Source organism: Melanostigma gelatinosum (assembly GCF_949748355.1).
Source record: "Melanostigma gelatinosum genome assembly, chromosome: 6".
In the NCBI taxonomy this organism is placed as follows: domain Eukaryota; kingdom Metazoa; phylum Chordata; class Actinopteri; order Perciformes; family Zoarcidae; genus Melanostigma; species Melanostigma gelatinosum.
The window spans coordinates 20552291-20575891 of NC_136639.1; the positions used below are offsets into that span (position 1 = coordinate 20552291).

Sequence of the window (23601 nt, forward strand, 5' to 3'; positions counted from 1 at the left end):
TGGCAACTGAGTAGGCCTAGTACCTTTTAAAATGACCTGAAGGTGCTCGAGCTCTATGCGACCGATAAATAGTTATTTCATAATCTCGTGGTCCATTTTTTAATTGCATTTAACTTAAATGTAGCATGTTTGTCGTTAAATCCATTGCACCACTTCTGAAAAAGTATCACAACGGGTCACCTGGCAGTTGCGCACGCACGTGACGCGCGTGCAATTTAAGATATCAACAGCCGTGACTCGCTGATTCTCCTCCTTTTACTGTTTTAACACAGCGGGGGAGCACGGGATGCTCAGACACCTGTTGTACCCTGATGGGGATTTATCTGCCTGAATGCAGCATCCATCATAACGCATGCAGTGCCCCGTTGGGGATAGTTTTGACAGGTGGGGTAGCGTGCTTGTCATTGAGGAGTTGAGTGATTTTATCTGCACAAACTCAGCAATGATTTACACAAACGGATTCGATTTACAAGATAAAAACAGTCATTTGTCAAATTATTCCAGTACTCGCCTGCGGCTATAATGAAAGGAGAGGAGGCAGCCTGCCGCTGGAACTGTTTATGTCGCATATACACACTTTATTTGCATGTTAAAGTTTCTGTTTGCTATTTGCAAAGAGAGAGGAGAGGTTTGTATGACTCAGCAGCTAGATTTGGACGTCACAATTACATTGTCTTTGCGAACCGAATGCTCCATATTGTCTTTAACTATGATTTATTTGTCTTTTGGCCTTCTTGCAAATTAGGCATGTCATCTTTAATGTATTGCAGTAATGTTTTCCACTCATTCTCTACCTGGATTAGAAACTCAATACTCAGTATTTCCATATCTTTAAAGCAAAAATAGCAGGGTCTGTTTACTTCCGCCTGAATGCAATTTGTTCTTGATTTGAAGTCTTTTGATGGCCAATCAGTCAGACCACATGAAACACTGCGCTTCATGTGTTCTTTCTTTGATGCAACCCCCTTTGAAGCGCTGGCCGTGAATAAAATGCACACTCAGATGGCTCTTTAAAGCGGTAAGAAGTAATTGACCGAATAGATTTGGATTTGAATCGGAAGATGCAGGATTTAAAGTGTCTGCTACATTGTGTTTATTGTGCTCCCTGCATACACCGTCATGGTTACCCTGTTCAGGCTTCAGAGACACCTCTATCTCTCTCTCTCTCTCCACAAGATGTACTGGGAGATGCTCTTCAGCTTTTGTATTGTCACGTTTAAAGTAGTAGTAGTTTGAGGGCATCCATAGAGACCCGTGCAGCTTTGGTTTGGACTTCTTTCCTTTTTGGAAATGTGAAATATTTGCCCCATAGATTCCAGAGAGGCCTTCCTCTCTGTTCCTAGGGCCCGTATAGTCTTCATTGTCGCAGCTCTTTCACTGGTGAGCTCTTTATTCTTGTCAGCCGTGCGTCTCAATTGACACACTGGGGAGCTTTGTGTGGAGAGAGAGAGAGAGAGCCGCCTGTGTGCTCGAGCAAAGAATGCGTGTGTATGTGTGTGTGTGTGTGTGTGTGTGCGTGCGTGCGTGCGTCGCCTTTTGTCCTGAATGCATGGAGGCAGTGAAAAAAGAGAATGTGACACAAGCACATGGCGGAATGACGGCCCGGGACTTGAAGTGAACAGGAGGCAAAGTGAGGGGCTTTTCAGAGATAAAACAGACAGATGTTTCATAGCCTGTGATGTGTGTCTAATTCTTGATCCACAGCTGGTGGGGATGGGCTCTCGTGTTTTTTTTTTGTTTTTTTCGTTGTTGGAGTGTGTGAAGAGGCTGCTGATGTGGTCAGCAGCAAAGAGCGCCAGGCAAACCCTCCGCCTTCTCTTTAGGGATCCTCAGACAAGTGATTGACTGTCTGGTGAGTAGGGACCTGTGCTTGGTAGTGTTTTGCCCATGAAGGGCTGGCTGTTTATATGTTGTATTCACTGAGTATTTTGTATTTTGAATGCTGTATATGTCTGTAATTCGAGCTTGAAGCAGCAAAGTTGGGAGGACTGGATACATTCATCCAATATTCTGCTGCTTATCCGGAGCCAGGTTGCTGTAGCAGCAGTCGAAAGCAAGGTCCCCCCCCCAGCAACGTTTCACAGCTTCCTCCTTTGGGGCCCCGGGGTGTTCCCGAGCCAGATGAGATAAATAATCTCTTCAGCCTGTCTTGGGTACACCGGTGTTTCCTAAATGTTGCACATGCCTGGAAAAACTGAGGAATCTCTAAGGGTGAGCCCTGCTACCCAGCGGAGGAAACATATTTTGGCTGTTTATCTGCAATCTGGAGCCAATGAAATGATTTGAAACGGACAAAAAAGCAAGTGAAGCTGCAGCTAATCTTGGGTAGTTTTTCTTGACACACAATATAAGTAAAATGAATCAAGGTGCTTCAACAGTCAATATCAACTTTAAGTGACGATCAGACAGGTGTGAGCAAGGCACTGTATTTGTGAGTTTTTTTATGATTCTTCCACTGGTGCCCTCTCTTGCTCCGTCTGTCTGCGCGTGTGCGTGTCCATCAGTCTGCTCATGCACATAATTAACACGGCCACTGTATACACTGTGTACCTAAGCCTCAGCATGACCAAAAAAAGAAGAAGACAAACAAACATGCTCGGCCAGTGTCCATCACCAAGCAACCAGGTAGGTACTGTATGTTATCCAGTGGAAGCAAAGCACAAAGCAATCTGGGTAGCTAACTACTACACGTCTATTGTCCCTGTGGCGATGCTCACCACTTCATGTAATTCAGTAGATCCATTTAGTTATTTGAAAGCTCTATACTCAACAGGGCAGACTGTGTGTCACGCTCTCTTCAAGAGATTTTAGTCATTTGTTTATGAAGATTAGAAAGTATCATACTTGACAAAGGGGAAATATGACGGCCTCTGCTCTTCCATGTCGATCTGTTGAGCATGTTTGCCTGGTGGCAGGGGATCGTTAGGGCCAAGTGGCAACACCTGGGCCCAGTGTTCAGTCTATAGCTGTCTGCTGTTAGCGCTCTCTGCTTCTCCCCTCCAGACGCCTGTTGTGGCTGGGTTTAGTTATGTCGTGTTGGTTTATTTTCGTATTTCGTCTTGCACCTTTGCACGCACACTACTGACACCACTGATTTCCACAATCTTTTGTTAAATGTCAAAGTTTGTTTGGTCATGCAGGTAGCAGCAGGTGCGTGGTGTTTCTTTATTTTAAAGATAAATGTGCATACTGGGCATATACCTACATTAATATCTCGACAATGATTAAACGACGATTAAAATGGAAGCGCTGCCTGTATTTACCTGTTACCATTGTGAATTGTGGGCCCAATCCCAATATCCACACTCACAGACTTTGAGGCGCGCTCCCGCAGAGTCCGTGAGGGTTTAGGGCTGTCCGACTGTCAAATCATCGAGTGTTCGAGGGCTCTCTCGCAGACATTTTGAGCCCTTTATGAACCCTTTCCATCAGTCCGCATTTCGGCAGACTTTGCCCAAGGGAATTACCCAGAATTCATAGCAATGTGATGTTAAACACGGGGTTACCAGTGGAAGCATGGACACAAAAGAAAGAGAAACAAAGAGGATGCCACATGGGTGTTCATCCTGTCATTACACAGAAACATTAAGATGGGACAAAGATGGAATATTTATTTATTTATTCATCAAATATTTAATTTAGTCATTGAAGCTGTTTTGACAAAAAGTAGTAAATAGATCATTTGACAATTTACCTCTCATCTTGTAAGCAAAGAGCCTGGAAGACGTTGAAATGAGGGAGTATAAAGTATAAAATGAAATACCCACAATTGTACATCATATTTGTTGACGTCATGGTAACGTGATATGTCATAAAGTGCTGTCCCATTCGTATTTACACCATTTCAAGCCCTTGCAGTCTCTCACACGCAACCATTCACCAGGTGACGTCAGTAAGTCCCTGAGGGTTCAGGGTTTAGATCTAGGGGGGCATTGGGATTGGGCCATATGTACTCGGGGTTGTTTGAACTGACTCGGATCAGCTGTTCTGGAGCTGAAAACATATATCAGGGTTCATTAACTCAAGAGTTCAGGGTATGGCTCAGAGTTTGTTGAACCTGCTTTCTGAAACAAGCCACAGCTGGTGCAAATAGCTAAACCATTATGGCATTATTGTGGCAGGCAGAAAAGCATAAGGAGGAGATTAGAGATGCGTTTTTATCTTTGTTTGAAGGAGATGTTACGGATAAGTGAGCTTGGTGCCAGCGCCTGTGTCGGTGTCTGAGCCAGCAGCTGTGCAGACAACTGTCAAAGACAAAAGTTGTTAGTTGTGCAGTTTGAACAAGCGAGGATACGGTTAAAAGTGGACCTGGAGAAGCAACTATAGAGTCGGAGAAAGGGGGCGGATGTGAAACACGTGTCTGACAAGCTGTGTGACATTGCACTGGCTGTATTCCAAGACATATTAAGCCATCCTTATTCAGTATGTCAACAATATACGTTTAAGATTGAAAAAAATTCAGTTTCCTGATGATGATTAGGTCCAAAAAGTCTTTATTGCTCTGCTCATTATTGATTTGTTTATCTCATGCATGGTTGTCCTTTTGGTCTTTTTATTTACATACGTGAAAGGCTGGTACGGCATTCAGGAGCTTGTCGCTTTGTGCTGTAAAGTGGACGCCTCTCCTCTCTTAGCAAGTCCTTTTAGTCTGCTTGAGATCAATGCGTAGATATTCATGGTGCCATGGCAGGAAGGTGTTTGAAGGCTGGGAGACTGCCGGGCCTCACAAAAGACGATCGCTTTGATTTCCTAGCGAGGCTTTAATATAGATTCATTCATCCTGCTGTAGAGATGGATGAGAGAACACCTTCCAAAGCGCCATGTTACGCTAAGTTGACCCTTTCTGCTCCTGCCTTATACACACCAGGTTATGTCACTTCTATTTAAGATAGAAACTGTACAACTGGACACCCTGTAGATTGTTTCATTTCAATTTTACAGCACTTTGCTGCATACCTTTTGTGTTTCAGTGAAAGGAAGAAGATTTTTGCTATAACTATAACTGATATCAATATTTTTTTTAATTCATAGTTATACTTCCAATTGTTTAGTGTTGACATTTCACTGGATCACCTCAGTAAATGAGGAGTTTTTGTTCCATACAAAGAAGAACTTCATAAATGCACCACTGCAAAAGATAATGATTTAGCTTATTCTGAAAACATATATGTCCGCAAAATCGAGTTTCCCCTTCCCCTCAGAGTCCCCCTCTCTCTGTTCCCTCTCACGGGACATTGTTAGAGCGTTGTTTTCTGAGCACACACAAGCAATTATCACCTAATTACAAACTAATACGTACTGTACCTCTCGCACACATGGGAGTGACAGTCATCACTCATGCTCCCCATTCGAAATGGAGTAAGTTAGGTCGCGAGTGTGTTCTTGGTGGTAGAGAGTGATGAGAATGATCTCTGATTTGTTTATTTTGACTCCCATGGCAACGTAAGCCGGCATCTCCCTTGGAGCGGGATCTCGAGCGCTAAATTCAGTACGGATTACAATGGCCGGACACTGAAGCAGATGCTGCGCTTGTGTTGACATGTGCACACAAACCCTTTAACGTGGTGGGTGGAAAAACATATTTCCAAAAGTTCTGCACAGATGTTCTGCCCCAGAAAAAAAAGATCTACAAAATTGCCATAAAACAGATTAAAGCACAATAATTAGACCATAAAAAAAGAAAAGGAAGGGCTGCATGAGCACCAAATTGAACATGATTGACATTTCTTTTTGTTTCTCTCTTCAGGTTGTCTCACAAAACGCACCACGGCTGCACCCTGACACTATCGTCTGTTCAACCGCTCTCCTCCGACCCCCCCATCCAGCTCCTCTTCCCTCCTCCTCAACCTGTGGCCTATTTATACCCCTGGAGACTCAAAAGAGCCCATTAAAGCTACGCAGACCTCTTCAAGCCGGAGACAACAGTGAGCATGACTCGACGGTCGGTCTGATCTCCAGCCTCAGCACCTTCTCTTTGACAGCACCACAAAAGGAAAAAAAAACATGAAGGCTTTAACTACTGGACTTTCTTGAAATAAACGAGACCGTATGTCCATCAAGCTTCAGAGGACAAACTGATACTGCATTGCAGAGCGGACAATTTGCAGCTGCAGCAGATTTAGGAAAGGCTGGATGCAGCATGCGCTCGGGTCCTCGGACTAGAGGCTCTGTCCCGTTTCTTTGAGATACAGGAAAAAACATCAGCATTTGTTTATTGACTCCGTTGTCTAAACAGCTATGAGATTTGGCCATGGACACTGAAATAATTTACCTTCTAAAGGGCTCACACATCTGAAGGTAAGTCAAGGTTTTTGTTCCATCTGAATTTGCTCCATATCAACTTTTAAATTGCATCAATGATATTGCATCTATGATAGAATAGGAATTGTTCATTTTGTGTTGCTGCTAGCTGTTCAACTTTTGCAAATCCATTTATTATTAATCTGATATGTTTAGACAAGAAAAATAGAGCATATATTGTAGTGGGCTTAAAATAAATGTATGACACCTCACCATACAGTTAAATAGAAGCTAAAGCGGTTTTATTTCTTGTTATCATGCCTTTTAGTTTAAAAGGGTACATTTTACAGCCACTGGCATAATAGTAGAAGCATTAATCATTGAGCTAATTATATTTGTCTCCTTATTGGGCATCCAGTCCTCCACCACCGTCAGCCATGAGCTAAGCCCACGCTGAGCCCCCTGGGAGTCCCTTGCAGGATGACTGCTGTCTGCCCGTCCGAGAGCAGCCCAGAGGGGGCTGAAGCCGGGGCCAGGACAGCAGGCGCTAGGGGCCCAGGGGCAGCAAGCACCGCTGGGAGCATCTCAGTTTCCGGGCCAGAGGCCAGTGTGTCAAACGGAGACTGTGTCGGAGGCACGGTTGGAGGCACGGCCGTGGTCGGCGGTGGCCAGAGGTGCACGCGCTGGAGCCGCCAGGACAGCTCAGACATCAACACAGATGATGAGGGAGCCACCATCCGCCGCCTCACGCCACTGGAAAGGCTGAACCTGGATATGTGCCAGGATGACAGGTATAAGGGTCAAAAGATGGGGCAGTAATTGACTTTATTTTATAGGTCCTTCGGTAGCCGTACATTCATTTCAAAATTTAAATTTGCTTTTTTCACTTCCCAGCTGGGGAAATCTTCCTCAACAATGGCGCCACTGTAGTGTATATCACACAGAATATTTTGTGTTACAGCTTCTGTTGTGTAATCCGGTCACAGGGTGGTCCGCGAGATAACAGTGGGCAGACGGATCGGCTTCTACAAAATTCGGGGAGAGATTGGCTGTGGAAATTTCTCCCATGTAAAACTCGGAATTCATGCGCTCACCAAAGGTAGGAAAGAGCAAGACACAAGTGAAATGCAAGTGCTGAAACGCCTGCACTCAAGTACAGGAACACATCTATTAAAGAGTGGCAATCCTGCACACTATAATGCTGTTCTATAGAGGGGAGACTGATTGGCCATCACTAAAAAGGTCCAAACACATCCACTTGTAATGATAAGAGTCTTAGCTAACCTCCCATTTGCTCTTTTGGATCGTATTAGATATAAGTGATGATATAAGGCTGAAAAACTAACAAGTGTGTCCTTATGTAGCAATTCACTTACAAAGTGATGTGTGCCATGGCCAGGGGGCTGATTCAGCCACGAAGAGACAGACTGTCTGCTGCCCTTGAACAGATAGATTGATTAGAGATCTCCAGTTTCCTTAGCGACGGCTACAATTGCTGCATGCCTCATCAAAGGCTAAAGAGAGGGAGGAGTGGGTAGATCTGACTGTGTGTGTGTGTGCACGCTCAATATCTTCTGGGTTATATGTACTTTTGTCTGCCTGTCTGTGCCGTGCTACGTGCGTGTATGTGTACGTGTGTGTGTGTGTAAGTGGTATCGCTGAGTCCTCCTAAACCAATATGAGCTGCGATGCATTTTGAATGCTCCTATTGAAAGCTATGTCACAGCTGAAAGGGAGCCTAATACCAGCCTGAATAATGCAGACTGACACACAATTCGATATCTCAACACCATTTTGCCTCTTAAGAACTTTTCTGTATTCAGTTACCTGAGGTCTATTTGACTTCCCTTTGTGAATCATTCAACAGCATACAGTGAAGATATCAGTTGTATGAATTTGATACATTTAAAGTATTCAGGTCTTTATTGGATGTACAATTGGTACGGACAATGTTGCAAACTCAGCATGCTGTGTTCCTGTCATATTTATCCTTAACCCTGACCTGACATGACATGACATGTGCTCAGAGCTGAAGTCACTTGAAAGAGAGTCATTTTCCTTAATTTGCAAAAGCACATTTCCTTTGGAAGCTGAGGCTAAAAGGGCGACTTGCCCCCCCCCCCCCCCCCCCCTGAAAGAACATAATCAAGACAATTGGTTTCTGAGGGCAGCTAATCTTCCATCACATTATCTAGAGGAGAGCATCGGGCTTGGCAACTTCTGCGGCAATTCTGTGTTTGCCGAGTTGAGCAAGGCTCACATTTTCTATCTTCTATCTACATGTATCACGTGTAATGCATCATTTCTCAGAAAAATGGGAATATTTCAATGAGAAACACAATGTCAGCACTTATATCACAAAAACAATGTTGATTTTTTATTTTATTTTTCTCCATCAAGTATTTCTCAGCATCCTTTGAAATCTGTATTACTGACTCCTCTATACAAATTAGTCATTTTTCAGCGATCATTGACCGTAATCTTGTCCCTTGGCATCACCAGACAAAGTGGCCATTAAGATCCTAGACAAAACCAAGCTGGATCAGAAGACCCAGAGGCTGCTGTCCAGAGAGATCTCCAGCATGGAGAAGCTGCACCATCCCAACATCATACGCCTCTATGAGGTTCGACTCGTATACACTCTCATTTTGATTCATATGTCAACGTTATCTGATCCCGATGGGCTTCCTCAATGATCACCACGTCCGGCCCAACGTCTGATATGCTTCTCAGTAACTCTGCACTCTGACTTTCTGGACTTTCTGGTCGTTCATTTTGTAGGTGGTGGAGACGTTGACACGGTTACACCTGGTGCTGGAGTACGCAGGGGGAGGGGAGCTCTACACCAAGATCTCTACGGAGGGGAAGCTTTCTGACACCAATAGCAAGATCGTCTTTGCTCAGATCCTCTCTGCTGTGAAACACATGGTCAGTCCATAAGTCTGCATTGAGGTGGTATGTTTCAGTAAAATAATGGAAAACTCAATGATGGTAGATTAAAACAACATATTCTGTTAATCCCTAAGAATATTTATACACAAGGGATAGTATGATCGTAAAAGATTAGGAAAATAATGTTTATAGATTTGTCCATGTAGCAGCTTTGCTGGATCAGTAGAATTTCAGTCTATTAATGCTGAGTCTCTAATCCTTGAACAATTAATCAGTCATACTGCACTTTCACCTCCATCACCTTAATTCCATTGACACTGTTGTTCTATAGGTTTATGTTCAAATATGTACTTTTTGGATGTATATTTGTATTGTACATAGTCGTTAAATGTTTAGGCCTACATCTGTTCTACTTTTTTTTGTTGTCTTTTTTATTTTTTACAATTTTTTTTCCTGTTTATTTGTAAATTCTGTGTATGTACGTGGAGACAACAAAAAAGAGTAAAATTCCTTGTATGTGTATACGCATACATAGCCAATAAACCTGATTCTGATTTAAAGATCCGCCCAAACATGTTTTAAGACGCGTACAATTATTCTCCTTGTATTAATGACGTACTGATATGCTTTTTCCACAAAAATTAATTTGTTCACTTTCCATGTTAAGAAAGCAGAAAGTAACATCTCTCCAAATCCAGAATCTATGAAAATGCAAATATTGTTAATGTTAAAAAGTTGAACTGCTGGACACGAGATGTCTGCTTCTTCACTGAGTCCACTCTCAGTGTATTTGCACTTGAGGCTTCAAATGTCCACATCGTACCTGACGTGAAAAGCGGGTGGCCCTTACATAACGCAGTTTCTCCTCGATTCTCCCACAGCATGAAAACAACATCATCCACCGGGACCTGAAGGCCGAAAATGTCTTCTACACCAGCAGCTCCTGTGTCAAGGTCGGGGACTTTGGCTTCAGCACACTGAGCCCCCGCAGCGAGACTCTCAACACGTTCTGCGGCTCTCCGCCGTACGCGGCGCCCGAGCTCTTTCGGGACGAGCACTACGTCGGCGTCTTTGTCGACATCTGGGCCCTGGGGGTGATGCTGTTCTTCATGGTGACGTGCACCATGCCGTTCAGGGCAGACACCGTGCCCAAGCTGAAGCGATGCATCCTGGAGGGAGCCTACATCCTGCCCACGTGGGTGCCAGAGGCATGCCAGAGGCTGATCAGGGGAATCCTCCAGCCCACACCATCTGACCGCTGCACGGTGGAGCAGATGATGGGCTGTGAGTGGCTGCTCCCTGTGGACTTCCCGCGTGCTATGGAGCCCTTTAAACTTGACCCATTCTACCTAGCAGAGAGCGATCCATCTGAACTCGGGGGGGAAGAGGTGGAGATAAAAGCAGCACTGGAGACGCTGGGAATCAGCGCAGAACACATCCTCAACAACCAGGGGAAAGACTGCAGGAGCTCCATCACAGGGTGCTATAGGATCCTGCTGCACCGCGCTCACAAGAAACGGGCTGCTGAGAGGGCGCCCGCGGTCACACAGCCAGTCGGACCAACAGCAAAGACGAAAAAGGAACGGCTAAAAGTGTACCGTAGCTTGAGGCACACGTCTAAACTCTGTGTGGTTCTGTGACAAAGTGCTCTGCTTCACTCTGGGAATTAATTAGCTTCATAGTCTAGGGTGAAATTACATTACATTAAAAAAGTGCTATTCAGTCCAGCAGTTTGAATTTAAAGCATGATTAAAAAGGCCACTGAGCTTCTGAAATCTGGGATTTCTTACTTTAGTATCTTTCTTCGAGTAAGTAATATTAGTCTCTGTGAGAATGATGATGCAGCTGAATCACTGTTGTCTCCCTTTTGGGCAGGGACCTGTAATGCTGATGAGATTTGGAAATGTTTTGAAGTATAATTGATTTGAGTAAACATAATGATGATTAGATGGCATACACAACTTTAATCTGGGTCACGCAGGCCAGATGTTTATAGCCCACGCTCATGCTGTCTATGCTCAGCAAACACCAATAAGCCCCATATGAGAAATCACTGTAGCATACATCTAAAGCAGCGGTTCCCAAACTTTTTAGGCCGCGCACCCCCTTCTACATCCCGACCGGGTTCGCGCACCCCCCCCCCCCCCTTAATAAAAAAAAAGAAGCAACAGAGCCTTTTAAGCCTTCATAGCCGCATAAGAATCGGACCAATGAGAGAACAGTTTGCTCGCGCGTGGCATTTGTTTACAAGATTTAGTCCGCTGTTAAATGTTGCAGTGTGAACACAAACCGAACAAAGGAGCAACTGCAACAAAGCAAACGAACTGAAGGTGTGAAAACGCCCTGAAATACTGCAACAAAGTTTCAATAACTTTCAGTGACACAAGGCGTCACTTTTAAAGAGCAATACGGATGCGAGCACACACGCACAGGCTCAGAGGCAGATTATCACATTTAATTTACAATTAATGACCGACTAATGCAGCCAGGATGTCTTTGGACAAAGCATCGATGCGGCGACACAGTGTTGTTGGACACCGGGATCATGTCCAACTTTTTTGCTTCTTTCTCCCCAATCATACATTCCACCATCTCTCTGGCAGCTGGCAAGCTCACGTCTTCGGCGATTGTGTGCGGTAGCCCCTTTCTCGCTATTCTGTAACCAGATATGAAGCCCGTAGTGCGTCATTTATAGACCCAACACATGAATGAGACTCCAGTTGTTTTTGGCTGTTTTGTAACTCCTCCAATTTCGATATAAACAATGTAAGGGGCTTTTGACTTGCACTGGCATGCTTGGTGTTCAGGTGGCGACGTAAATAAGAGCTTCAGACTGTTAGCCAGAACCTCACTGCACACCACGCACTGTGGCTTTGGGCAATCTGCGTTGCCAATCCAAGTGAAGCCCAGACACACATACTTTTCATCATATTTCCTCTTTTTTTCCCAGTCTGATGCTCACTCTCGTTTCCTCTTTTTTCACCTTGACTCCGCGATGGGCCGATGTGCTCCCGATTTGTCTGTGCTATCCCTTCCTCCTTTTCGGTCTCCTCTGTCTCATCTTCCTCTGACTCTGGCTCGATTTCTTCTCCCGGTCTCTCCCCAACGCACCTCTCCGTTCCCCTCGCCTCCGATTCCTCTCTCTCTCTCTCTGTCCCTCTCCTCTTTTACGACTGATAGCTTCAGATGTCCCACCTGACAGTTTTTAAATTAAAATTACATTTTTTTTTAATATTTAATATTATTACACCACTTTTCCTCTCGCGCACCCCCTAGAGGCAGCTCGCGCACCCCCAGGGGTGCGCGCACCCCACTTTGGGAATCCCTGATCTAAAGGAAAACAAAATGATGCCGAGTTGATAAAGTGGTGAATCATGCAGTCCGAACATGAAACATGGGTTCTGTTCAATTGCACTTTTCTTAGTTTTCTTTCATGTTATGAAATCAGCCAGACTGGTTTCATTATACTCCTTAATGTTTGTGATAACTTGAATAGAGATTTCACATCTTACATTATGTGATGTATCTCTATGAGACGTTCCTGGTGTTACACTGATTTACCTGAATGACCTCGCTCTATTTTTCCTGTGGCCTAAACAAAACAGATACATGTCATTAAACTACAAATACCAACATACCAACCACCAAAGTTTTATTATTGATCATGTGGCAAAATACATCTTTTTAATACAAGCTCAGACATTTTCGGAATGAGTTTCAGTAATTATTATTATCTTTAACTATCTGATGCCATGTTCATGCTTATGTGTTGATGAAAATAAATTGGAAAATGTAAATGCATTCGTCTTTTTTTGTGAAATATTTATGATGCTATTGTGTTGTAATCATTTCAACACCAGACATGCATTCACCGGGTAATTTGTGAGCAATTATTCCAGTATCTTTCTTTTTTCTATTATTATTATTAATAGTATCACACAATGCAGACTCTAGTGTGCGTCAAGCTACATAACAGCAGCCCAGACACTTCAGTAGTTCATGAACTTTGTATTGTTTATATATATATATATATAATAATAATACATTGTATTTGTATAGTGGTTTAAAAGGTACTCAAAGACATATATATAGATACAAACAAATGTATTTATTTACAATATCATTTTAAGGTTCAATACACTTAAGATGTTTTCACTGGCATCACAAGCAGGTCATTATTTTATACCATTTCTGCTGTATTTTACAAAACTGCATCAGAAAATAATAATACTACAGGATCAGCTTCATATTATATAAGTGTATTAGTCTATTAGCTGTATTTAACTGCTGCCACCACAGTCTATGGCTGCCGCTCATGTGTATGCAGAAAGCGAGACAATCAAGAGTACAATACGTAGTCGGGTGCTGTACACTACACTTCCCAGAATCCCCCAAGTAGCTCACGTACTCATATCCGCCTTTACGCGATGACGCAATTTCTGCCTTGTTGGAAGGTAGTTTCTGAAGGAAGCGCTGTGACAGTAGACTACTATTATCAGCACCGAAGAAACGCTGAGTGGAGAAACCTAAAGACACCCGGACGCTCTCACTCGAATGATATTTTCTGGCCTCTCATCGAACGGTACGAGGAGTAATGTCGACATGAACTGTGTTAAATGTGTGTTCAGTGTGTTTAATGTTACGAGGGACCACGCCCTCTTGCTCATAAAGATCCTCTAAGGCTTATTATTAAGCTAACACTAGCTTGCTCTTCGACGTTGGCCTAAAACACGGCCTTCTTTCTGCTATTGGAGTGTATAATATCGTCTTTTTTTCCTGCTCGTTAAAATCAAATGCTCATGAATCATATTGCTCGTATGTGTTCACTGCTAGTGCATTAACTAGGTCATTTCGTTTGTGTTCAATGGCTAACGTTATGCCACAAGACAATGCTCTTATTTTGCAAAACAACAAAGACACCCTGCATCCGGGACTGCATTCACATAAAAAAAAAAATCAATGGAGCATAGAAATATTCATTTTATGGAATGAACTAAAAGCTCTTCATCTTATTTGTTTTGACATTGAATTCAGATCTTGTGACAAAGGCATGTGAGGGGGCGGGGCTCAACAAAAGATGAGGTCATGATGGGAACGTGGCAATGATGCAATATGAAGCCGTTAACACAGCACTTAAGGATACGTGTTATTAACTCACTGACTTGGAAGCATAATGTGTCATACTTAAGATTGCACAATTGAATATTGTGGCTGCTGAACTGCGAACAGTCAAAACAGTGTCCATTTGGAGATCACTTTACAGCAGAGTGGAAGTTGATTTTGGACTTTGCTAAAACAACATTTGACTCAATACTCTGACTCGACATCTAAAATTTAGTGATTTTATTTGTATTACGACTGGGACTTTAATTATTATGTGTACATAGTTGTTAATGCCATTGCTGTGGTCTGCATGCTGCTGTGTTGCTCCAGATGTCAGTCACTGAGGACCTTCCAGACATGGATGGAGCGGACCTGTTGGGGCTGCTGTTCCACGACGGAGTGGATGGATCCACCGAGCCTCTCTTTGCTGATGAGAGTGGACTCATTGAGTCCTGGCTGTCGGAGCAAGATGTGAGACTTCATTCACTGAATAGAAATACGCACTTTGGAGGAAGTTGGTTAGATTGCTTCCCAAGACAATATTAACCCACATTGTCCCTCTTTATTTTTGGATGACTCTAGTCTAGACTGTAGTCTTGGCCTTAAAGCTAACATTTCGTTTTCTCCCAGATGCTGACAGGAATGGACACTGAAGACTTTCTGTCCAGCTTGTTAGAGGGAGAGTACAACATGGAGGCCATCAGTCCCTCTCACTCTCCCTTGGGCAGCGACAGCGGCATTTCTGACGACAGCAGCACCGGGGTTGGAAACAACAACCACCTGGGGTGCCCGAGTCCCCAGGGCAGCGATAGTGACGTTGTGCCCAGTCCCCGCTACTCCCAGCCCAGCCCGGTGCACTCTGACCCGGCCCTGGGCCCCGGAGAGATGCAGACGGAGAGCCTGGAGGTTTTGACAGTCCAGGCGGATCACAGCTACTCTCTGCTGCAGGGCGGAGGCGGAGACATGGACGTCCTGCAGAGTGTGAGGGCGGAGAAGCCAGATACGGATGTCTTCATTGATCTGGGTACGTTAAGTCCAAGAACCCCCTGATTCTGACGTCATTTATGAATTCTATAGGCGACGGTATATTCGTATTTTGTAACCTATCCAACCCCTTGATGAATACCTACAAAACACATGCATTGAGTGCACATTCGGTGAGAGGGATGCTGCATCTATTATCAACAGATGGGCAGATTACCGTCATTTCAAAAGTATTTCTCTCCTGTCAGACGACTTGGTGTGTGAGGCAGTAGAGGAGGACTTCACAGATGAGCTGCCCTGCACTTTGTCCATAGAGGACGACTCAACACAGGATTCAACTCCAGCCAACGCAGCAGACCAGGTCAGTTCTCCCTCCTTATCCTCAGTTCTCTGTTGTTTGCTTTTTTGGTCGAATCAAAGAGATTGCCTGAAGAAGACGGGAAGTTTCAGTTGAAATGCCTCATTTATGTTTGTGACGTGATCTGCTGATTCTGTGCATGTTGCATCTGTAGTACCATCTTGTACAGGAGATTAAAGTCTTTTCCCCTCTTTAGTTCCAGTTTAAAGAGATTGTGCTCACTGAGGAGGAGAAGCGGCTTTTGGGGAAAGAGGGAGCAACTATTCCGACACACATGCCGCTCACAAAGGTAGTGAATGCTGAAAACGTTTAGTTATTTGAGCTGATTGGAGGCATTGTAAACTCTACTGGATGAGAACGTCTGTCATATGTTGTAAATGTTTGTACAATAATGAGCCTAGTCAGACAACATAAGTGCTGATACAAAATAATTATTGTTCATTATCGTAGCAATTATTGTACAATAATGCTGAACTGTGTATTGTTTTTGGCCATATTTGAATTTTTGCGGCAAAGTTGCTCAAGGCTGTTTTCTATATCTACGTTGTCACGGCAACGCCGTGGTGAAAGCCCTCTATCTGTGCAACAGGCTGAGGAGAGGACATTGAAGAGGGTCAGGAGGAAGATCCGTAACAAGCAGTCTGCTCAGGAGAGCCGCAAGAAGAAGAAGGTGTATGTGGACGGACTGGAGAACAGGTGAGATGAAGAGGCCAAAAGGGACTATCGATGAGAAGGGAATGGATTCTGTTGACCATTGATGCAGACATTTTTGGAACTAGGTCGTGCTCTGGATTTCTGCGAAGAAAATAATTTGAATATCAAAAGAGTTGCCGATTGATTTCCTACAAATCAACTCATCGATGAATCTACTAATCTTTGCAGCCGTACAGTCAACAGACTTATTTCTAATATCATATTTATTTAAATCACGCTCGAGAACACACACTGCAGGGAGAACGTAAAGAAGAACTAAGCAGCACTTTTCCTGCCTCGTTGCCCGTGACTAGTTATGCTGGCAGTGATCAACTGTATGCGTTCATTTTTTATGGTTGTTCAAAAAGTCTATGCACTTTTGGATAAACATCCTAATTACTGAATCAATGTCTGCCACAGGGTCGCCATCTGTACTGCACACAACCTGGAACTACAGAAGAAAGTCCAAATGCTCCACAAACAGAACATGTAAGCGACATCTCTTCTGCATTAATAAGTAATAACGCGTATCGGGAAAGTGTTTTTGAATCTACTGACGGCCGCTACAGTGAATTTGTCCTCTTGCACATCACAGCTCCTTGATCGAGCAGCTGAAGAAGCTACAGGCGATTGTGAAGATGTCGACTATGAAGGCCAGCACAACCAGCACTTGTGTTATGGTAAATGTGACGGCTCCTCTTTCCTCTCCTGATTATTGCTCCCGTATGAAGTTCTTTGTCATGCTGCAGTATTGTTCTCTTTAGTTTTCCTCTCACTCTCTCCGTTGGGTTGCCCTCCAGGTGTTCCTGCTCTCTTTCTGTCTCATCATCTTCCCGTCAGTCAACCCGTTCGGCGGAAACAGAGAACAGAAGGGACTCTACACACCCTCTTCCAGTAAGTTACCTCAAAATAAGAATTAAAAGTCTCGTTTGTCATATCTGTACTTTTCGATACCCATAATTTGTACGATGCTTCATCAAGACGGCGTGTCCGTTCAGTGCTGTTCCATTGATTTTATCTACTGTGTGACTGACATTTCTTGAATACCTTCCTCGGTAACTCATTTCTCGTTCATCGTTGCAGTCATCTCCCGGACCTTGCGCTCGATGCCACCAGAAAGCACAGATGCCATATCTTACCTCGGGGACCTTGAGCCTGAGGACGAGGAGGTCCTCTTAGTGCCCCAAGCCGAGGTGGAGAGCGTCAAAGCCATCTTCACCGGCAGCCAGAAGAATCACATGCCCGGCTTCCAGATGGTGGAGCAGCCCGACTCCGAAACAGGAGTCAGCAGCAACTCCTCGGCGGACTTCCCCGCTCAGGCCGCGGAGATGAAGCCGGGGCCGGCCGGCGGAGCGGGGCCCTCGCAGGAAGGATCCGTCGACGGCGCAGTGGCGTACGAGGTCGCGGGATCCAAGGATAACTGGATAGACCGGAACCCCCCGTCTGTCATTCTACAGCAGCACCGCTCAGATGAGATGTAGTGGTGGGGGGGAGATGTTGATCAATACAACCAGCAGAGGGAGCTATCTTCCGAATGTTTTAGGTACCAGAGGTGAAGCTTAAACTTACAAAAGGATGAAGGGAACATACCGGTATTTTTTTCTGTCCCTGCTTTTCCCCTCTAACAGCCTTCCGATGTACTACTGTTACTTTATTTGCACTTTGTCTGTGCTCCAGTAGGCTGAAATACCTGGAGAGAGATTTCCATATTTCAGCAGCGTAAACTACCTAAAGATTAGGACATCGCCGCGGTAAACTACACGCCTGTCCCGCTGGAGGCCACATGCAACCTAAGTAGCACTGAGGGCTCCCATTTTCAATGCACAATGCGGTGCTGATGACAGAAGAGACGTTTTACTTGATGGCACTATTTATTGCCAAATTCTAGGGGTTTGGGGCTATGTTCGACTCGTGTCTGTCTTTAGCAGATCTAAATATTAACGTACGCTCATGAAGGACTCTCCCATCGTAAATTATTGTGAAAATAAGCACTCCCAACAGTTTGCACCGCAGACTAGCCAGACACCTCCATCGCATAGTAGAAACATAGGCTGCTCGATGCTCGTAACGCTTGATTAAAGTGGTTGTCCAACCACCGTAATGCTGAAGCCATTGCAGGACATTTGGCCATTTAGAAGACTTGTAAAGTATTAGTATTTCCCTTGTAACAAGGGTATCCACGCTTTTTTTAAAAAACATTTTGGAATGCTTTGTTTTTATGTTGTACAGTAAAGCAAGAAATATCATGTCATAATGCAAAATATGGAACAAGACGCTGAACTGTTCCGTTTGTCATTGCCTGCCAACCGAAGTCCACCCCTACCATCTCCTCTTTTCCAACTTCATGGGACAGTTCTTATCTTTCTTAACATGTCTGGAATACCTTCGCACCTGTGTGCACCGAACAAGGGGTTTGAAATACATCCGTGTGTAATATATAAACCGTGTTGCAGTAAAATGTACTCAAAAATGCAATGACCTGTTTTTGTCAGCGAGGCATTCTTGTCATTAGTATTTCTTATGTTACCGTCGGTGGTATACGTGGAATCTAAATGGTATTGGAACTACTTTTTGTTATAATCGACAGTCAGTGAGATTTTAAATGTTGAACAAACGCACTGTCATTTGACAAAGTCCAGGAGTGAATATGCTTCAATGATTGTGGCTCTTCTGTACATTGGAACTCTTTATGTAAAAGACATGTCTGGACATCTATAATAATAATAATAAACTTTTTATATATATCTGAACAAAGTTTTCTTGATCTGTGTTATTGGGGCGAAGGAACAGCAGAACACCACGAACTGTACAACTTGAGGAAGCTGTTGACCGTACGAGACTCTCTTTGAGATGAAACGTTAAACAGGACACATTTGGATGTTTTATTTAAGATTTACCTCAAACACCTATTAAAAAAATGTAAATGCTCGTCACAGCTTCCACAATCTTTCTTTTTCCAAGACTTTCTTTTTCCAAGACTTTCAAGGTCTTCTTTAGCAGCAACACAGTGACATTTAGTGACATTCTCACAGACAAATTAGTGCTCAGGAGCTGCCAGCACAACCACAGTCTGGATGGAACTCTTTGCCACAGCTTTGGACCATTACAGTGTTTAGTTGTTTGTTGCCTTGCCTGGTCATGTCGTGAGGCCGTTACTTATTTATCCTCCATTGGGATTTGCACAGCCAGACAGGGATTTCCCCTTATCGTCTTAGCCAAACTGTTTACTGCATTCACAAGTGCAAAAGCCATACAAATTCCAGCAGTATTTATGTAACGTTGTTTATCTGGCTACAGAATCACATGAGTGCATTGGATTAGTGTTCATTTACATGTATGGATACAAAGAGGGCGAGTGGGCATACAGCTCTGTAAATTCAGACTGTTTTTCACTCACACCATCATTCTATTTTCACCCCCCGTTCAACATGCAACATGTCTGGGAAAACAACAGGAGCAACATCAGCTGTCGGGGAATAACAACATGCAGGGGACTGGTTGATGACTCAGCAATATGTGAGGTTGGAATCATGAGTCATGGGGGTTCATTCAACACGTTGAGACTTTAGCAGTGTAAGTGAGGGAAAGGTCACTGGCTCAATGACCAGCAGGTGGCGCCGTCCGTCCATCCGCGCACATGTCTTGACACCGCGCGCTCTCAGCCGCTCCATGACGGTGTGGATCCAGCTATCACGGTATCTTAATTTGCTTGAGTGAACGTCAGAGTGGTTTATTAGCATCGAGAAAAATTCCCCTAATCAGACCCACTTTGTCGTAGCCCACCTATAGATTTCCCCTGGTGCAGAATTACTCACATTTACTCTGGATAAGCGTTGGAGACATCATCTTCATTAAGACAGCCTGCGGGTGCGCAAACGTGCACAACCTTCCGCATCGGTGTATAAAGCGAGTGATGTTGAATGTAAACATGCAGTGGCGCACTGATAAGATCAACTGGCCTGTAAGTGTAAAGAGACTACTTACTGGCCATGGCGCGTGGCACGTTTCGGGAGGGGGGGGGGGGCAAACGCGCATCTGTCGGGCATCTGCCGCAGGGCACTGAATGGAGCAAGGGGGTCATAAAGTGCACACATAGTCCTTATACTCACAAACCCCCCGCAGCCGGGGGCAGGTGGAGGACGCGCGTATTGTTGTGGCACAAAGGTCGCCCTTTTCTTTCTCTCTCTCTCTCTTTGGGGAGAAGCGACACGCGTCAAGTAGCTCGTCAGACTGGCAATCAAAGCTTTTCTTTCAACGGACGAACAAAAGAAAAAAAGTGGCGTGTGCCGGCAAACAAGCTGTTTTTCTGGTCAGTCTGCCAAACACGCATCAATCAAGACATTTCGCCCTATTTGGGGGGTTTGGGCCACGCTTGCGGGTCTCACTCGTGAGTTCTCCGAGCGGACTGCAAAACACTGCAGCACGTTAAGTAACCGGTTCATCGGGGGCAGGTGCACCGTCAACAAGCTGTTTATTGAGAGCGATGTAAGGCTACAGACACCGGGGAAAGTTCAGATGGGCTAGAACGCAGGGATTCCCCCGCGCTGGGGAAGTCCAATCCTCACAAGATTGTTCCAGAGTTTATCATGGGAGAGATTCATTTCACCACCGATTCCACTCTCCCCCCCCCAAAAAAACGTTCCTTTTCTTTTGACTTCTTATCTCTTCAATACCAGTTTCTACCTGTTGTTGGTCCGCTATATAACTGTCATGGGAACACATCACATGGTGCTGAACAATTATACAACCAACAAACAACAGGCAGGCTTCCTGGTATTCCGCGATGACGTGATCAATAACAGGGCGAATAAAAGGTGACCTCCACCTGTTATCATCACAATGCAAACAATGAGATTATTATAAGAAAATAATGGGATGCTGAAACACATTTTTCCTCCAAAGGTGTGATTTAGCCCATATACTCACAAACGTGACAGAATATAATTGAGCCTACTGCGTGATATTCAGAGATTCACGTGACCAGGCTGCTATCTGCAGTAAAGAGGACTTTAAGTTTTTTGTTCATCGTGGTGATGTTGGATGTTGACAAGGCAAGCAGGAATCGGTGGTGGGTGGTGGAGAGAGAGAAGGGGGGGGGGGATATTTCTTGAAAGGTTGTAATGTTGCCCCACGTGGGATTGTCAACAAGCTCACTGTAACTGCCCGGGGACTTTTTGCTTTCCTCACCCCCTCCCTGGCTGCTCCGAGCCAATGGTAGGACGCATGAGCTGGAAAGACCGCCCCTTGCCGAGAAACTACGCCGATCTGCTATAAATCCACCCACCGCCCGTTCCAAGCTCAGAATAAACGCAAGAGACTACACACGGAGAGACACGCAACCGCTTCAGTTCACTGCAACGATCCCGATCGCGCTTGGATTATAACTATGACTCTGGAAGAGATCCGCGGACAAGAGAACGCAATGGAAAACGTAGACAGGTAAATATTTTACACAAGGACGCAGTGTTCAAGCTGCCGGGCTAATGCTTTATAGTTTATACCCTGTTTACCAAAACTGTGCGCAGTGTCCTAATGATGCGTATTTGTCTCATGTCAAGGGTGCAAAGTGCAGGCGCAGCCCTGGAGGAGCTGCTGGTGGCTGCTAAGAAGCAGGAGTACCTGACAGTTGGAGTTTACGAATCTGCGAAAGTCATGAATGTGTAAGTATTGCAATCCACGAAATGTTTAACTGCAATTGTCTTTTATTTACATTTTTTTTTTTATTCGAAGCCTATGCGTGAATATAACGTGTTCTGACCCCCGCTCGTGTCTTGCCCCCACAGTGACCCAGACAGCGTGGCATTCTGCGTCCTCGCCACCGATGAGGAGTACGAGTGCGACATCGCCCTCCAGATCCACTTCACCCTCATCCAGGCGTTCTGCTTCGACAACGACATCAACGTAGTGCGCGTCAACGACATCGAGCGCCTCGCCGACCTCGTGAGCGCAGGCGAGACTGGCGAGCCCAAGGACGCGCATTGCATTCTTGTCACGGTACGTTCCCAGGAAGCACCCACTCTCTAGGCAGCCGGTGAATCATGCACGCATCACTCCCCGCCTCTGTCTGACTGTTCTGCACACGCTGCCAAGTCACTGCATGTCTGCATAGCTCATGTCTGCCTCTTGTGTCCTGACTCTAAATGTCTCGTTTTTTTTTTTTAATTTCAGAGCCCGAGTGCAAACCCATGGAAAGACCCCGCTCTGGACAAGCTGAGTCTGTTCTGTGAGGAGAGCCGCAGTGTGTACGACTGGGTGCCCACCATCACGCTGGAGGAGCGCTGAAGTGACACTCCACCTATAATGCTTCACATGATGATGGTGATGATGAAAAGAAAGTCAAGGAGCTGAGCCTCAATTGGGGATGTGGGGGGGCGTCAAGCCTTTCTGCCTCACATGTCTGGATTAAGAGGATGTGGCTGTAACCCCCACCCCTTTCACCCCCCTTGCAAGAGCACATCCTTCCAGTGCATTCTGGGTCGGCACGTTGGTTCTGGGTCGCCCCGAGGAAGCGTTCCAAGTTGAGAGGTCAAGTGTGGACCGGGTTGGGGCGAACGCGGGAGTGGACTGAAAAGCCTGACGGACACTGAGAAGGATTTGGAATGTACTGCATATAGTGCATGAATAGATGATGAGTGGCGCCTGAGATACAAGGCGATGGGGAACCGAGCGGAGCAAGGTCGCCGAGACCTTTGCAAGAAATGGACTTCCGAAAGTGTCGAGGCTGGACTGGATCTCATTAGAGGGGAACGAGGAGGTTGCTGGTCCGGAAGAGGGCGTTCTGAAGATGTCTACATGGACTTTACTTTTCTTTACCAGCGCAGCGATCAGGGACTTCTTGGAATAAAGCACAGACTTTGCTTGCAAATCCTGATCTGCACTGCGTCTGAGCCAGTGACACTTACTCACGGACTAATATTTTGACTTTCAAATATGCAACATTGTTTGAATTGTATTCATTTTTTAAATGTTTTGTGAATAAACAATCAAACTCATCCGTCACTTGTCAGAAATGTTATTTCTCCTTTGCATGAAACTTTGCAGACTGTTGGCATACCGGCTGCCTTTAATGCAGCAGTGTGGGAAGTAAATACTGCAGCGATATAAAAGTACCAGGAAGTGTTGCACGACATCAGTTACACACTTAAAGAGAAGAAGTAGAGAGTACAATGGGGGTGGCTGACAGAGAGTTGGGTGGCTGTGAGAGAGAGATTAAACGGAGAGATGGAGCAAAGTAGTTCCAACATAACGATGCTTGTGACATGTGTTGTTTCCAGGCACTGACCTTATACCTCTCATACCACCAGCTGCCTTATACAACAGCTTGCGCAATC

At 44.9% G+C, this 23601-nt stretch overlaps 3 protein-coding genes across 3 annotated transcripts; all 3 read left to right on the plus strand.

Annotated features, from left to right (window-relative positions):
• Positions 1 to 6720: 6720 nt before the first annotated feature.
• nim1ka (NIM1 serine/threonine protein kinase a) lies at positions 6721 to 10886 on the plus strand (the record flags this gene model as incomplete). The annotated part of the gene is made up of 5 exons (XM_079270476.1): positions 6721 to 7031; positions 7227 to 7339; positions 8743 to 8864; positions 9022 to 9168; positions 10014 to 10886. 5 exons carry the CDS (start codon positions 6721 to 6723, stop codon positions 10770 to 10772), a joined length of 1452 nt encoding a protein of 483 aa, XP_079126602.1. The 3' UTR covers positions 10773 to 10886.
• Positions 10887 to 13588: 2702 nt separating this feature from the next.
• On the plus strand, positions 13589 to 19018 carry creb3l3l (cAMP responsive element binding protein 3-like 3 like). Its single transcript, XM_079269730.1, has 10 exons — positions 13589 to 13714; positions 14566 to 14706; positions 14866 to 15259; positions 15468 to 15580; positions 15774 to 15866; positions 16167 to 16273; positions 16691 to 16759; positions 16866 to 16950; positions 17071 to 17164; positions 17354 to 19018. Exons 2-10 carry the CDS (start codon positions 14566 to 14568, stop codon positions 17749 to 17751), a joined length of 1494 nt encoding a protein of 497 aa, XP_079125856.1. The 5' UTR covers positions 13589 to 13714; the 3' UTR covers positions 17752 to 19018.
• A 2568-nt stretch (positions 19019 to 21586) lies between these two features.
• On the plus strand, positions 21587 to 23246 carry gadd45ga (growth arrest and DNA-damage-inducible, gamma a). Its single transcript, XM_079270070.1, has 4 exons — positions 21587 to 21709; positions 21829 to 21930; positions 22054 to 22264; positions 22439 to 23246. The coding sequence occupies exons 1-4, from the start codon at positions 21657 to 21659 to the stop codon at positions 22550 to 22552; spliced, it is 480 nt and encodes a 159-aa protein (XP_079126196.1). The 5' UTR covers positions 21587 to 21656; the 3' UTR covers positions 22553 to 23246.
• The last annotated feature ends 355 nt before the right edge of the window (positions 23247 to 23601 follow it).

What these genes read in the sequence shown, in the direction of transcription:
- creb3l3l (XM_079269730.1), top strand. Translation starts at nt 14,566, where the DNA reads ATGTCAGTCACTGAGGACCTTCCAGACATGGATGGAGCGGACCTGTTG. An exon ending in CAGCCAACGCAGCAGACCAG is followed by an intron (nt 15,581 to 15,773) that starts GTCAGTTCTCCC and finishes TCCCCTCTTTAG; the next exon opens with TTCCAGTTTAAAGAGATTGT. An exon ending in CACACATGCCGCTCACAAAG is followed by an intron (nt 15,867 to 16,166) that starts GTAGTGAATGCT and finishes TCTGTGCAACAG; the next exon opens with GCTGAGGAGAGGACATTGAA.
- gadd45ga (XM_079270070.1), top strand. Translation starts at nt 21,657, where the DNA reads ATGACTCTGGAAGAGATCCGCGGACAAGAGAACGCAATGGAAAACGTA. An exon ending in GCAATGGAAAACGTAGACAG is followed by an intron (nt 21,710 to 21,828) that starts GTAAATATTTTA and finishes TCTCATGTCAAG; the next exon opens with GGTGCAAAGTGCAGGCGCAG. An exon ending in TCTGCGAAAGTCATGAATGT is followed by an intron (nt 21,931 to 22,053) that starts GTAAGTATTGCA and finishes TTGCCCCCACAG; the next exon opens with TGACCCAGACAGCGTGGCAT.